Source organism: Condylura cristata, unplaced genomic scaffold (assembly GCF_000260355.1).
Source record: "Condylura cristata isolate star-nosed mole 26May11 unplaced genomic scaffold, ConCri1.0 scaffold00017, whole genome shotgun sequence".
Classification (NCBI taxonomy): Eukaryota; Metazoa; Chordata; class Mammalia; order Eulipotyphla; family Talpidae; genus Condylura; species Condylura cristata.
In genome coordinates, this window is record NW_004567118.1 from 14,051,553 (window position 1) to 14,067,502 (window position 15,950).

General features: G+C 35.0%; 1 protein-coding gene across 2 annotated transcripts in view; it reads left to right on the plus strand.

The window, feature by feature from the left end:
* RPS6KB1 (ribosomal protein S6 kinase, 70kDa, polypeptide 1) overlaps positions 1-15,950 on the plus strand; it is a 35,249-nt gene that overhangs the window by 2,504 nt on the left and 16,795 nt on the right. For both annotated transcript variants that reach the window (XM_004684441.1, XM_012726476.1), the window contains exons 2-4: positions 4,823-4,872; positions 5,862-5,982; positions 7,196-7,264. In XM_004684441.1, the coding sequence (XP_004684498.1) occupies positions 4,823-4,872; positions 5,862-5,982; positions 7,196-7,264 (240 nt within the window). The remainder of the gene's footprint in view (positions 1-4,822; positions 4,873-5,861; positions 5,983-7,195; positions 7,265-15,950) is intronic.

The window sequence follows — 15,950 nt, forward strand, 5'->3', positions numbered from 1 at the left end:
GGTCAGGAGAGGTCTGCCACGCCATGTGGATCTCCTCGGGGCAGGCGGGGATCGAACTCATGTGGAAGTGGCTTTAGCTTCTCAGTGCTGTGCTTTAACCCGCTGCGCTACCAGGGAGGGCCCGAGTATGTTATTTTAAGAGGTGTCAAGGCAGAGAATTGGAGAGGTTTTGAGTTGGACACCTTCTTGTGATATCCAAATTTCTTTAAAGTTTTTAAATTATGAAAAATTAGAAGTTTGGATTCTTGGAAAATCTGGCTTTTGTGAATTTATAGTAATTTAATTCTGGCTTTTTGTGACTTTATAACAGTACACAAGTTTTTTTTATACGTCAGTACATATGAGAATAGCCTCATGTCTTCATTTTATAATAAGGAAATTAAAATATAGGCAAGAGACATGATTGTTCAAGACCACTTAGGTAAACTAGTGGTGGTGTCTCCTGACTTAGTTCAGCAAGCAGTTCAGCATATCTTCTTCATTACATTTACTAGTCTTATTCAGAAGAGGGAAATTGGGTTTGAATTTTTCTCTTGGTTATGGTATAAGTTGGGACAGTGAGTTGAAAGTAAAGGAGAGGCTTTCCTGTAGAGATTTTTATTAGATTATGCAAATGCTGGGAATCTTTGCCTCTGTAGAGTCACAAAGTTAAAAGAGTAGTAAAACAACTGTAATGCAGCTTTTTTAAATCCTAATTTTTAGTATACTAATTTAAAGATTTTGGAGCTTAGTGCATGATTTTCAAATTGGGATATCAGTTTTTTGTTTTTTAAGCAAAGCTCAATTTTTTTAGTGCTTGGAAAAGCAGAGTGCTCTATAGATAATATGTATTCAAATATTCGGTCACTGAATCTTATAAGGAAAATGTCTCAACAATCAAAAAATTAATGAATATCTGGATTAAGTATATTTCAACTATTTGGAACAGTTTGCTTAAAGTTTTATAGTATGTATTTGTCATTGGGACTTTAGGAATGTTAACTTGAATTTATATACACTTTTAATTTCACCCTTTACAAAATAGTTTTGTTGGGCTAATTGGAAACTTTATCTTAACATGATACCTTAGATGGCCAGGATTCCACTTTGTCACAGTGGCACACAATAATATCATTGGATTGAATCAAATATATATACACACACATATATATCTGAATGAAGTGTTTCTGTGAAAGAGTATTTTCAGTATGGATTATATAATGTTAGCTTGGTGCTTGAGATTTTTCTAAACATAAAGGTTGAGTAGCTGAAAATTGTCTCTCAAACGCTCTGTTCCAGAAGTTAACGGTAGGAAGTTATGAGCACGGATGCAGGTGGTAGTACTGGCTTGACTTGCTCAGGAAATGAAATTTAGCCACAGGGCATATCTTTCTAGGTGGCTTCAAAGTCATGGTTCAGTGTTAACTACTCTGTGGTCTTTAATTTACAACTAAGTAAAACTAACAGTAAAGCAAAAACAATTAAACCATTTTTATCACATCTGAGAGAAGTTAGTCTTTTGTCTTTAAAGTGAAGCCAATCAGGTATTATAGGCATCAAAGAAAACAACAAAACTCCAAAACAAATAACTATAACTATCCTTACCCTTTATATGCAGAGAAATCCTTGATATGTAAAATTGAAACTGCTGGGTTTTCTCTTCTGAATATTGTTCATCCATTTGCTTAAGTCTAATAATACTGAAATATATATCCCTGGTGTTACATGTCATCTTGATTTAAGCCAGAGCAAGTTATGACCAAAAGGTCGTGGTTTGTGTGTGTGTGTGTGTGGGGGGGGTTATTTTTTGTATTTAGCATTTGCGCATTCATTGTATAAGAATGCTATCACTTTTATAGTGATTCTTGCCTCTGTAGTGGTATCTTTGAAGACAAATGTGTTCGTTTCAATGTTTCTTTTAATTCTGAGATTTTGAATAAAAACGTTCAAACCCCTTATTCCAGTCTTTTCAATTAAGGTATATTCTTTAGTATAAAATGAAAGACTTAATAATGAACTGATCAAGACTCATTTTGAAGCCATATTTTATAACACTAACAACTGAATTTCTGCTGCCAAGTTTTGTTTTTTTTTAATAATTCAGGACTTTAGACATATAGAGTTTTACAATTATCACCACAATTTAGTTTTAGAACATTTCCATCACCTTAAAAAATTTGGGGGGGGGTCTATTTATCATCAGTGCCACCCCTAACCTTAGGCAAAAGTGGTCTACCTCTTTGAAATTTACCTTTGCTGGACATCCTGTATTAAAGGAGTTATATAAAGTGTGACCTTTTTTTTTGACACTATTCAATTAATGTAATATATAGCTTCTTTGACTTAACATCTGTTATAGCATGTATCAGTGCTTTGTTATTTTTTTAAGGACAAATAATATTTCATTGTACTGGTCAACTATTTTTTTTTATCAGTATACTAATTGGCATTTTGATTTATTTCCATTTTTTGGCTATTGTGAATAATGGTGCTGTGAACATTTATGCTCATATTTTTGTGGAACATATGTTTGCGTTTTTCTTGGGTAGATATCTGGGATTAGATTTGCTGCATCATATGGTAAGTCTATATTTAATTTTTTAAGACACTACCAAATTGTTTTCCAAAGTGGTTATACCATTTTACATACCAACCAGTAATGTATGAAAATTTCATTCTCTGCATCTTTGTCAAAATTATTATTTGTTTGTGTGTGTGTTTTGCATCGAAGCCAGAGCTGAGGGATGGGAGGGTAAGAGCTCATCAGAGACAGAGTGGGGAGCAGAACTGGCAGATCTACTTAAATACACTGCTAAGGGGACCAGTGGGCAAGACTGGAGAGGTCTGCTGTGCCATTTGTGGGTTAGCTCCCTGGCCTATATGGTGATAGTGGAGACCTTTTAACCCTTAGGCCACCAGGGAGGCCTTATTTTTGTCTTTTTGATCATAATCATCCTTGTGCAAATGAAGTAGTAAGTCACTGTTTTCATTTCCCTAATTGCTAGTGACTTTGAAGATCTTTTTGTGTGCTTATTGGCTGTGTGTATATCCACTTTGAAGGAAAAACCTATTCAGAACCTAATCCAATTAAATTTTTGTATTATTTATCTTTTTATTACTAAATTGTAGAAGTTCTTTATATATTTTTATGTTTTGGATTTTTTCCCCCTACTTTTTGGCTAATGTCATTTGAAGTTCAAAAGTTTTAAATTTTGAATAAGTCTAATTCTTTTTTTCTTTAGTCATATATGCTTTGGTGATGTGCCTTAAGAAATGTTGCCTTCACCAAATCATAAAGGGTTATTTGAAGGAGTTTTATAGTTTCGGTGCTTACATTTATGTCTGTGATCCATTTTGAGTTAATTTTTGTGTGGCGTGAAGCTGGGGCCCAAACTAATTTTTTCTCAAATAGATATAATTGTCCTAGTACCATTTAAAAAAATTAATTTGGGCCCCCTTTTTGGTGGTTCAGCAGGTTAAAGCACAGCATTATGGAGCTCTCTGCAGCCATTGAAGCACAAGTTCGATCCCTAGCCAGGGAGGTGACCCATATGGACTGGCAACCTCTCCTAACCTGCCCCCTGCTCCGCTTAGCAGTGTATTTCAGTAGATCTCCCTGTTTTGTCTCAGTTTATCACTTCCTCTCTGAATCGTATCGCCCTCTGCACCTTTGGCCTGTACCCCAGTCCTGTATGCATAAATAAATCAATCTTTTTTAAAAAAAAAATAGATGTACTGGGATATAGTCCAGAGGCCAGCACCATATTTGAATGACTTTTTTTCCCATTGAATTTTCTTGGTCAATCTTTGTGAAAAATCAGTTAACTCAAAATGTAAGGATTTATTTTTGTGCTCTCAATTTTATTTTATTGGTGTCCATATTTTCATGATGTCGTTATAGTGCATTTTGAAATCATGAGGTGCCCAAACATCTTCTTTTTCAAATTGTTTTGGCTATTTTAGGTTCCTAGCACTTCTCTAAGAACTTTAGTATCAGCTTGTCAATTTCTACAAGTAAGGAATATGGGATTTTGAGAGGATTGAGTTGAATATGTATTTGCTTAGTATTGCCATCTTAATGTTAAGTTGTTTGACCCATTAACATGGGATGCAAGTTATTAAGGCATTCTTTAAATGCTTTTGGCATTGTTTTTTAGCTTTCAGTGTACAGGTTTTTCACTTTTGTTAGAGATTTTTGAAGTATTCTCATTAATGTTGTTGTGAATGGAGTTACCTTAATTTCTATTCCAGTTGTTCATTTCTAGTGTACAGAGGTTAATTAGTTTTTTATTAATTTATACTGTGGTCAGAATAAATGTTAAGCCATCACGACTCAACAAATTTGAAGATATTGCTTAATTATTTTGCCTTTATCCACATTGTGGAGTGGTTGTGGTTGTTTACCTTAGGCTTGTTTAGGTTGTACTTACAGAAGACTTAGTGCATTATGCTAATCTGTATGGCAGAAATATATCTGAATAGTGTTTTGTGAAAAGTACATTTTATGGAACTAATTAACTCACTTAGAACATAGTGCCTTAAGTTTCATAATGCACTCATGTATTTTAATAGATGCAATTTTTGAAGGAAAATTCACCTGGTTTATAGATTATTGATAAGTAGCATCTGTAACTTAGTTTTCATATAAAATGAAAGTGAAATCCCCATATAATTTTTTGTGAATCTTATTTTGCTCACTACCATATTTGCCTATTATAAAAGTATTGAGAATTTTAAAAATAGTTTATTTCATTCATGCATCCTTCTTCGGTAATGGGATGAAGCATTAAACCTTTTATGTTTATGAGATTACTTATTTTTAAAATTTTAATATATTTTTCAGGGTCAGTTAAATGAAAGCATGGACCATGGGGGAGTTGGACCATATGAACTGTAAGTTGATTTGAAAAGATTTCCTTGTGCTATCGTACTTACAAGTTGGTTGTATCAGTTTTAGTTCATAGTCACTATATGAGTCTAATAACCAGTTCTGAAATTTATCCAGTCATATTTGTAAAGTTTTTTTTTTTTCATTTTGGCATGAATATAATAACATATCTAGACCTTTGGGTTCTTACGGATTTTGAGAAAAAGATACTTAAATCCATAAAGAATATATATATATATTTTACTGTAAAAGAAAATGTTTAGAAATGTTCTGAAGAGCTAAAGTCTTCTTGTTTCTCTTATAATACATCATTTAAACAGAGATTTGTACAATCTTATGTCATTTTAGGTATGCTCCTTTAGGTGAGTATGGTGATTAATCTGTTTTCTACCCCAACCCTAAGTAAAAATCCTTGGGTTGTAGAGAGACTTCAAGAAGATTACTCTTATAGAAAGTACTCAGATGGCAAAATATTACCACCCTTCTTGGACTCTTGTAATCAAGTTAATAGCAGATATGAAAAGATGCATGGATAAATTTTATTAGCTAGGTTTTTTTTATAACATAAAGATGCACTAATTGGTAGTGTTTAAAGTGCCTGGATTTTCTGCTGAAGTTGCCAAATGAGGTTGGATAATACCTAATCTCATAGACATTTTGAATGCTCGAAATTTGGATAACTAGAATACTTTTTCTGTTGTCTATTTAATAAACTTATTCTAATTTACCTTATTTTGTTCTTGATGCTTATGAAAATAATCTAGGATATATTTTGTAAATAAACAGATAAGCAAACAGTTATCAAGCCACCCTAATCTTAACCTATTATGAATTGCTAGTTTACTTAGAGCACAAATACTAAATTTACTATCCCCTTTGCCCTTCCCCCATTTTCTCTCTCTCTCTAATTGGATTACATCCTTGCTCTAACACTATGCTTGAAGGTAATTTAACTTTTTGCAAATTTACTTTTGGTTTTGCTTTTCTTCCCCAGTGGCATGGAACATTGTGAAAAATTTGAAATCTCAGAAACTAGTGTGAACAGAGGGCCAGAAAAAATCAGACCAGAATGTTTTGAGCTACTTCGGGTACTTGGTAAAGGGGGCTATGGAAAGGTAGGAAGTGTTTTTGAATTGAGAGCTGTTGTCTGTCTTGGGTAGATTGATTTTTATACCCTGGTTCCAGCTGTACTTTTTTTTTCTTTTGCTAACTACTAGCAAAGGATATGAATGCTTGCCTGGTATTATATGGAAATTCTTCTTTTTCCTACCATCATTCATATAAAAGCCTGGCACATAGTAGGCACTCCGTGAAAATTTATTGGATAAATAGCCGTGAAAATTTATTGGATAAATAGCCAGCTGTGCCGTGCAGACTGTTATTAGAGGATTCGTTCTTTCCTTTGGTTAAATGGTATTTTCTATCGGTATTCTTTTAAATAGCAAGCCATTCCTTAATTTTAAGAAGCATGCACATTATATTATCTGTTCCTGGAACCTTAACCTGAATATGTTTTCTTGGATTTGCACTATCAATCTAGAGCAATAGAGTTAGGGAAACGGAAGAATGTAAGTGGGGAGAAGAAAAATAAAAATTTCTTAGTTTCATATTTGCCTAAGACTTTCTAAATTAAGACTTCACCTTTGCATGTTCTTCCCAAGAAAGTTTATACTTAGCTATTCTCTGTTAAAAGATGTAATTTGGATAATGTGTTAGGATTAACTTTGAAAACCATTTATGCTGTTTTGTAGTATTAATTTTTGTAAAGCATGACATTTATAGTTTATTCTTAGGCTTAAGAACACATTCTAATATGTTCTAATCATCCTAAAAGTGTAACACAAGCACTGTGAGTCTCACTTAATGTTTCATTAAAACATTAAATGAAAATGTTTTATACTTAGCCTGTTTTGGGGAATAGGTAAACAGTAATTCCTGTCAACTATTCTTAAATAGTTTTATGTGAAGCCATAGCAGTGGCATCCCTGGAAGAAATTTATAAATATTTTATAATTTTTAAGTTTGGTATTACGTTTCTGGGAATCTTGATTATAGCTGTTTCTAAGCAAAACTGAATTTTTTTTTTGCATAAAGTATGTATTCATCATTAGTCACTACCCAGCTTTGTCTCCAAATGTCAGCATACCAAATATTCCCATGTCAGTAGCAGATTTCACTACCAAACCTATCATAGATAGCCAGTTCTTTTAGCTCATCATTTTTGTATATAGTCCTTTGTGATACTGAAATATAGATAGAAATTATGGGAATGTGACTAACATAGTTTAGCTTTTAATAACACACAAATACTTTTTATTTTTTATCTAGGTTTTTCAAGTACGAAAAGTTACAGGAGCAAATACTGGGAAAATATTTGCCATGAAGGTGCTTAAAAAGGTGATTTGTTCATTCCTCCTCCTCCTTTACTCTACCTCCCACCTATAGTTTTAATTGGCATAAAATCCACATTTCTGCTTAAAATTATCAGTCCAAACAAAAAGATTTTCCTGACATAATTATAAGTTCTCATAGCATGTGAAATTTGCTTCAGTGTTGTTAATCCTGTTTTTTTCTGCTTGGAGAGGGTAGAAAGCTTTTTCAGTTTTCTGAGTTAACGCTTAGCTCTTTGTTTGGATATTCGTATTTATAAGTAGTAAGCTTATTTTTTGTATGTTGCTCTTGCTTAAAGTTCAGCAGTTTTAGAATTATGTATTGACTCCCTATTTTACTCTCATTTATTTGGTCCTCCCTTTGTTTTGTTTTATTTGAATTTACTCTTTGCATTCCTTCCAACAACTTTGTGAAAACACGTTTTAGGCCATTGTTTTGTGGGCATACTTATTAGACAATAATCTATCAGTTCCATTTATTTTCATAGAAACATTCCATAAGAAGAACCTTCTGTCCTCTTCCAGTCAATACTGGTATATCTGTAGGCATAGCTGTCATTGTTGGACTTTCCCTTTACCACAGTCTTTAGAATCCTCTTGTGTCTTTTGTTTCATGGATCCCATAGATTCCTTTTTCTTAGTTACTCCCTTGACCTTTTATTTTGGTTAGCATCTTCTAGTAGATTTTTAAGAAAGAGTGCTTGAAGGTAAAATTATTTTTAATATTTCACATTTCTGAAAATTTCCTAATACTTTTTAAATTTTTCAGGTATGATTTAAAGTTGAAAATCATTTTCACTCAAGATTTTGATACATTTTCATTTAACTTTGAGTGATACTTTTGGGAAGTTCCTTTCCATTCTTATTTCCAACCCTATGTAGATCTTTCTTTTTTTTGTGTGTGATTTTTAAAAAATTTATAATAGTTTATTTTTACATCATTTTGTGCATTTTTCCATCTCAGTTGTAATCCCTTTGGGCTTACCATCACCAGATCACCTATGTGCCATCACCAAAGTCCAGTGTGTTTTTCCCCACTGTTTTTGATTCCATTCCCCACTCTACCCCCATAAATTGTCTCTGGTATATAACTGTTCATTGTTATTATTATTTTCTTGCCTGGTCCGTTATACTCCTGCTATGAGTGAAACCATTCGGAATTTTTCCTTTTCTTTCTGGCTTATTTCACTAAGCATGATCTTTTCCAGCTCCATCCATGTTGCTGCAAAAGGCATGAGTTTATCTTTTTTTTGCTTAGTAATATTCCATTGTATATATGTACCACATCTTTTTGATCCAGTCACCCACTTTTGGGCATTTGGGCTGTTTCCATGTCTTTCCAATTGTAAATAATGCAGCAATAAACATGGGGGTGCATAGATCTTTCTTTTAATATACTTAAGACTTTATTTCTGATCTTTTTATTTTTATAGTGACATGTCTGCTTTGATTCTTACTGTTACATTTATTTTGCTCTTTTAATTTTAAAATTGTCAGTCCTTCATCACTGGGAAATTTTCTTGGAGGATTTCTTTGATAATTTCCTTCTCTTTTTCTTGTCTTACACCTATACTTGTATGTTGGGCTTGCTAAATTGACCATTTATTTTTCCTACCTTTTCCATATATTTTTCATTTTGCTTTCTGTGAGTCTTCTAAAATTGTATTTTCTTATCCTTTCACTGATTTTTTTTTTAGCATATTCATGCTCCTTTTTGTTTTTTTCTTTTTATGGTAGCCTTATGACTGTAGTATCTTCTGTTATTCCTCTAGTATCTTAATTATAATTCTGTTTTTTTTTTTTTAAAGATTTTATTTGTGTATACAAGAACTGAGATATTGGCCAGAGTTGCAGGGAGTCAGGGTGGGGAGTATGAGGATTCATCAGAGACAAAGGAGAACAGAACAGGCAGATTGACTGAAATACACTGCTGAGGGGAAGCAGTGGGCAAAACAGGAGAGGTCTACTATATTGTGTGGGTTAGTTTCCTGGCCAGGGATCAAATTTCTGCTGTGGTGGCTGTGGATTGCTTCCTAGTATTGAGACTTAACCGCTTGTATCATCGCAGTGGCCCCTTAATTATAATTCTTTTAAATGTTCTTTTGTTCCATGCATTGTTTCTCTTTTCTGAGTTCTTATTTTCTTTGACTTTGATTTAGTCTCTTTCTTTCATGTCACCAGCATTCTTTTAATGGCCGGTATCCTTCATTGATTATTCATAGTGGAGTAGAACTCTGATCAGATGTTCTGTGTGTGTAGGCTTGTAGTGCTTCACATAGTTAGCTGGCAGTTGACCGAAAACCTCCAGATACCAGTGCCTCTAAGTGTTCTGGTATGAATCGGTTCATCCTACAAAGATTCTCTGTTCTTTTTGCTTTAATAAAGTTTCCTGGAGCGGATGAACAGAAGAAGTAGAAATTTCATCTTTTAACTTGCAGGCTTTGACTAAAATCAGGTTTTTACTTTATTATTTCATTTTGTATCTGATCTATGACACTTTTTTTCTTTTTTTCCCCAGGAGAGCATAATAACCCCTTGTGCCATCAGGGAGGCCCCTACTGGTGATAATCTTAAAGAAGCAATTTGGGTTTATATCTGCTGTCTGACTTTCCCATTGGATTCATTTAAAATTAATTTTTTTTTTTTAAATCTATGAAACATGTCGAGTATAGAATTGGGGTTATAATGTTCTAGAAACTTTAAAGGAAATTCAAGATTGTTAAACTCATCCATTTCTTTTGGCTTATTACTTATTTTTGCCTGGTAATAAGGGCTAACTATAATTACTTAGAATACAATCATATATCAAGTGATTGTATGTTAAAGTTTATGGCATAGGTACCTTTCATGAAAAGAAGAAGGTATCGTGTTTTTTTCTCACAGACGGAGGATATTTTAAGAAATTTTTACTCAGTGTCAGGCATCCTTTTTGGGCCCCAGGCATTTAAGATACAATTTGCTTACCATTCCTTTTTCTTACTTACCACTTGCTCCTACTTTCAGTGTTTTTCTTTCCCCATACCTAAAGAAAATCAAGAACTGTCTCATTCTTTTCTTCTTGTCTCTGAAAAAAAAAATCACAGCAAAAATAATGAGGAGGTTTTTATAGTTAAATCTAGATTTTAATTCCTAGATAGCTAAGTTAGATACCTGTATGTTCCCTTTAAGTGTCTTCAAATTTTTTATTCTGGAAACAAGAGTATTAACTTCCCTCACCTGAGTATGTGCTAAGAATATACATCTTCCCACCTAGAACATGAAATAAGAGTAGAATTAAATATCTTCTTGCATCTGTACCTTCAGTCTGGTTTTATCAGTTTTTCTGGGATTGTTTGCTCCTTGTGGGATTGCTCCCATTTGGGTATTTGCCCATGATGCAGATTAAGGAGGAGACTCAATTCCAGTAACTATCTCTTTACCGGTTGCAACAAAAATGAATTTTTTTTAAAGTCCTTTTTTTTTTAAAAAAAAAAAGAAGACTTATGCACACAGAACTGGGTACAGGCCAGAGGTGCAGGGGCAGTGAGAGGATTCACCAAAGACAGAGTGGGGACTAGAATAGGCATATTGACGAAGTACACTGCTGAGGGGAGCAACAGGCCAGACAGGAGAAGTCTAGTTGCACCATGTGGGTCTCCTCCCTTGGCTGCCCCAGGGATTTAACTTAAGTGGCTGCAGCTAGCTTAGTAGTGCTGCACTTTAACCTGTTGTGCCACCAGGGAGGGCCCACAACAAAAATGTATTTTGAAAGCAAAATATCATTACTTGTGGCTTTAGTTCAATCTGTCTCTCTGAATTTTATCACCTGTGACCAAAGGCTTGTGATTTACAAATTGACTGTGCATAATCTTGGTTTGCTTGTTTTTTTGAACCTACTCTCTGGGTATTGTGCTAAGTACTAGGATTTAATACTGGAGACAAAGTCTCAATAAGCAGAAATAAGCTTCTGCTTATTGTGTGATTTAAGGGAATATCTCATGTGCTTATTCTTATGTTGCTTATTCACCTTGTAGTTGGAAACCTTTCTGTTTGATGCTAAATCTATACTATTTCCCTTTTCATCTGCTATCTCTTGGTTATGATTCAGTCATTTTACCCTCCGTCCCCATTCTCAAGTCTCATCTTGGATTTCTTCTCTGTTCATGTCTTAAATCAGTTGTAGCCTGACCTTCTAATTTTTTGTGGTCCTACTAGCTTTTACTCCATTCCACTGTACCAGCGACAGTGTTTGTGTTCTCTACCTCTGAAATACTGAGTTTTAATAGAACAATAACGTTTCACTCATTTCTTCACACAGTGTTTTATCTTTGGCCCTAAGTTGTTTAGTACTTCACCTTTATGTTTTCCTTAAGTTCTTAGCTTCCCTCTTATTTTGCTTTATTCCAAATCCAGCCTAATCAGCATGACGTGCCACTTCAGTCACTTGCTAGCCATTGACCTAAGGTCTACAGATATTCTGATTTGTATGTTTGTTATTGCTCCTTCATTCCTAGATCTCATATAGTGAGCTGTATTCACAGAAATACAGGCATGTACGTTGTTGCTAGAACAAATTCATAGTCCCCCACCTTACTTGGAATCTCCAGTATTCACTAGCCATTTCCTACATGTCTGTAGATAACTTCTTCCATTCTCTGTAGCTGTCTGGAGCCTTTACATCTTTACTTTCTTTATGTTTTTTTAAAGATTTATTTATTTATGCATACAGAACTGGGGTACAGGCCAGAGGTGTAGGAGTGGTGAAAGGATTCACCAGAGAGACAGAGTGGGGAGCAGACCAGGCAGATCGATGAAGTACACTGCTGAGGGGAGCAGTGGGTGAAGCAGGAGATGTCTGCTATGCAATGTAGATTACCTTCTTGGCCAGGAATCAAACTTGCATTGAGGCGCTGAGGCTAGCTTGCAGTTCTTTGTCCTAACCCATTGCACCACCAGGGAGGGCCTGGAGCCTTAACTTTTAGGCCCTACATTCTTTTTGGTAGACTGACTTTCTTCCTATATGAGGCTGTCAGATGTAATTGCAATTGCCTATTATAATCCCTACCTAGAATACCATGTTCATCTTCATTTTCATTAGTCTTTGCTACCTTTCTTCAGTGTTAGTAGAAGATTTATTCCTTCTCCTTTTCTTTTTAAGATCTATTCATTTACAGATACAGAACTGGGGTACAGGCCAGAGGTGAAGGGGATGGTGAGAGGTGTCACCAGAGACAGAGTGAGGAGCAAAACAGGCAGATTGACTGAAATACACTGCTGAGGGGAGCAGCGGGCAGGTCAAGAGAGGTCTGCCATGCCTTGTGGGTCAACTTTGGGGCCAGGGTTCAAACTCTTGCTGAATAGGCTGTGGCTAGCTTCTTAGTGCTGAGCTTTAACCCATTGAACCACCAGGAGGGCCTCCTTCTCCTTTTCAAGGCTAAGCTCTTTATGTTTTAGATCTCATCCTTTTCTGTCTGTTCAGGTCTTTCCTCTGTCATGTCTCTTTTTTTTCCCAATCTCCTGACATTTTTCTTTTATGATTTAATGTGTGATTTTTTTTTCTTATTACACAAATATTAATCACCCAGAGTCATAGCCTGACTCCCTTTATTTAAACATAATCATGTCTTTACCATACTTAGCAAAACAAACTCTTCCTTCACTCAAGCTCTTAGTCTTTCATAGCTGAATTTCTTTATGAGTCATGTTTTATTCTTCTTTTCACTCTATTTTATTGAAACTAATTAAGTTACCTGAGTGCCACCAATCTCCTACTTGCTGAATCCAATGACCTTTACTTCATTCATACTTAATTTACTTCTCTTTTGCATTGATGTTATTGACAGTAGTATTTTGAAACTATACCCTTAACTTCTATAATCCTACTTTATTTTCTTTTCATCTTTCACTTCTCAGGCTTGCTCACAGTTACTTATTCAAAAATTCAGACCCCCATGAAATCATTTGTTTTGGAAATTTTTCACACTTTCCAAAGAATTGTAAGAATTGTATAGTGATAGTTGTTAAGTTTGCCATATTTTATTTGTCTATCTCTACCCTCCCTTTTTCCTATGTGTATATTCTATTTCTGTATATGTGTGTATATCCTTTTTTCCTCCTTCTTTGTTGTGAAATTTGACAAATATAGATGTGGCCCTAAATTGTTTAGTAATAAAAGGCATTTTTATACCTAACCACAATGTACTTATTACACTTGGGAAATTTGACATTGATGTACATGTAATACTATTTTCTGATACACACCTTTGGCTCAATAATATCCTTTAATATTTGTTTTGGTTTTTAATATATAGATTTAATAATTAAGGATCACATGTTGAAATCAGTTTTCCTATCTCTTTACTTTTCTTTACTCCAGAGCCATTTCCTGATCTTTTTTGTCTTTCATGATACTGGCATTTTTTGAAGAGCCCAGGCCAGTAGTTATATGGAGTATCACTTAGGTTGGATATATTTCTTTGTTTTTTTCCTAAAAAAACTTAAATTTCAAATTTAGCTTAAATACTTTTTTTTTTAAAAAAAAGATTTATTTATTCATACAGAACTGGGGTTCAGGCCAGAGATGCGGAGGGTGAGAGGCTTCACCAGGGACAGAGTGGGGAGCAGAACAGGCAGATCGAGGAAGTACACTGCTGAGGGGAGCAGCAGGTGGGTCAGGAGAGGTCTGCCACACCATGTGGATCTCCTCCGGGGCAGGCGGGAATCGAACTCATGTGGAAGCTTAAGTGGCTTAAACTTCTTAGTGGTGTGCTTTCACCCGCTGCGCCACCAGGGAGGGCCCTAGGTTAAATACTTTTTTTTTAAAGAGCTATTTATGTATGTATACAAGAATTGGATTACATGCTAGAAGTGGTGGTTGGGGGGTGAGATGATTCACCAGAGACAGAATGGGGAACAGAATAGGCGATTGACTAAAATACACTGCTGAGGGGAGCAGTGGGTGAGACAGGAGAGGTCTGCTGCGCCATGTGGGTCACCTCCCTGGTGGGGAATTGAACTTCCACTGAAGCAGCTGAGGCTAGCTTCATACATAGCATTGTGCTCCAACCCATTGCGCCACCAGGGTGAGCCCTGTTTCAAGAATTCTTTGCAGTTTTTTTTCTGCTTATGTATATGTTGCTAAGAGTGTGCAGTATAAAGTTACTTAAATACCATTTTTTTCTTGTGGTAAAATAATATTCAATTAATCTTACGAATTGATGTAATACTTCATTTTGTTTTTGGAATGTGTAAAACGTGAACAAGATTCGGAATTTGAAATATCTGCTTTAATATTTTATATAGATAGAGAGAGAAATGAATGATAAAACCACTATGGTTTTACTAAGAAGGTAAATTCAAAGGTGCTATTCCTGGGCCCTCCTGGTGGCAGAATGGGTTACGCACAACACTGAAGCTCGCTGAAGGCGCTTCAGTGTGAGTTCGATCCCTGGCCCTGGAGGTGACCCACATAGCATAGCAGACCTCTTCTGTCTCATCCATAGCTCCTCTCAGCTGTGTATTTCATTGATCTACTTATTCTGCTTCCCCCACTGTCTCTGGTGAGTCCTCTCACCACACCTGCACCTCTGGCCTATACCTATGTTCTGTACACATAAATAAATGAATCTTAAAAAAAAAATGTTTCATTCCTTTTCATACCTTTTCACTGTCATTACCTTTTGGTTTCTTGGTTGTGTTAATTATTGCAGGTATAAGCAAATACAAATAGATATTCTTATTTTTCCTTTCTACAAAAAAGGTAGTATAGTATGTATACTATGCTTTATATACTCTTTCATATCTTGATTTCATAGTTGTTCCTTAATCTTTTTATAGTGTTTTCCATTGTGTAGATAGACTGTCCCAATGTGTAGATACTCTTTGAGTTTTCAGTCTGTATCCTGTGCATGTGGCAGCTGATAGCTTGACAGGGCTGAGATTTAACCCCTGTGCCACCAGGGAGGTCCCTTCAGGTTGTTTCTAATACTTCAGTCTTACAAATAATATAACTAAAAACCTTGTGTATGTACTTTATTCATTTTATTAGATATGACAGAACTTTATAGAACTTAGATGTAACATGTCAAAACTGTATTTATTTTCCCAAAACTTTTTTCTTTGCTTTCATCCCCTGTTACTGAATGGCATCACTTCCTGCCTTATTACTTAGGCAGAAACCATCATTCTCATATCTAGTCAGCCAGCACTAATGATTAACTTTTACCCTTTATTTTTTTTTTTTTTTTAGTTACAGGTTTTAATTCGTTTTCCTTCTTGTTTGTTTACTGTACTAAATTTCTGACTGGTCTCATACTTTTCCTAAAATGCCATACTGCTGTTAGAATTGTCTTTCTTAAAGCCAAAGGTTTTCCACTTCCCATATTACAGCATTTCTCTGTTTCTAAGATAAAATTAAAATGCCTTTGACTGGATGCTCAGGTCTTTCATTACCTGGTGTACTTCAGCATTACCTAACTCCAGGCATGTTGTATCTTGTCAAGCCTCTTTCCCGCTAGGAATGCTTTTTATGTACATTTCATTAATAACCTTATGTTATAAGTTCCAGGAAGACTTCTTGCCATTTCATATTCACTTCCCCTGTTGTTCATATATAGCACCTCATGACTTACCTCTCTTCTGTGAGACTTCAGACTCCTACAGACTGGAGATGCCTTCTAGTTTTACTTTCTTGGCAATAGTTAGTGGATATTTGA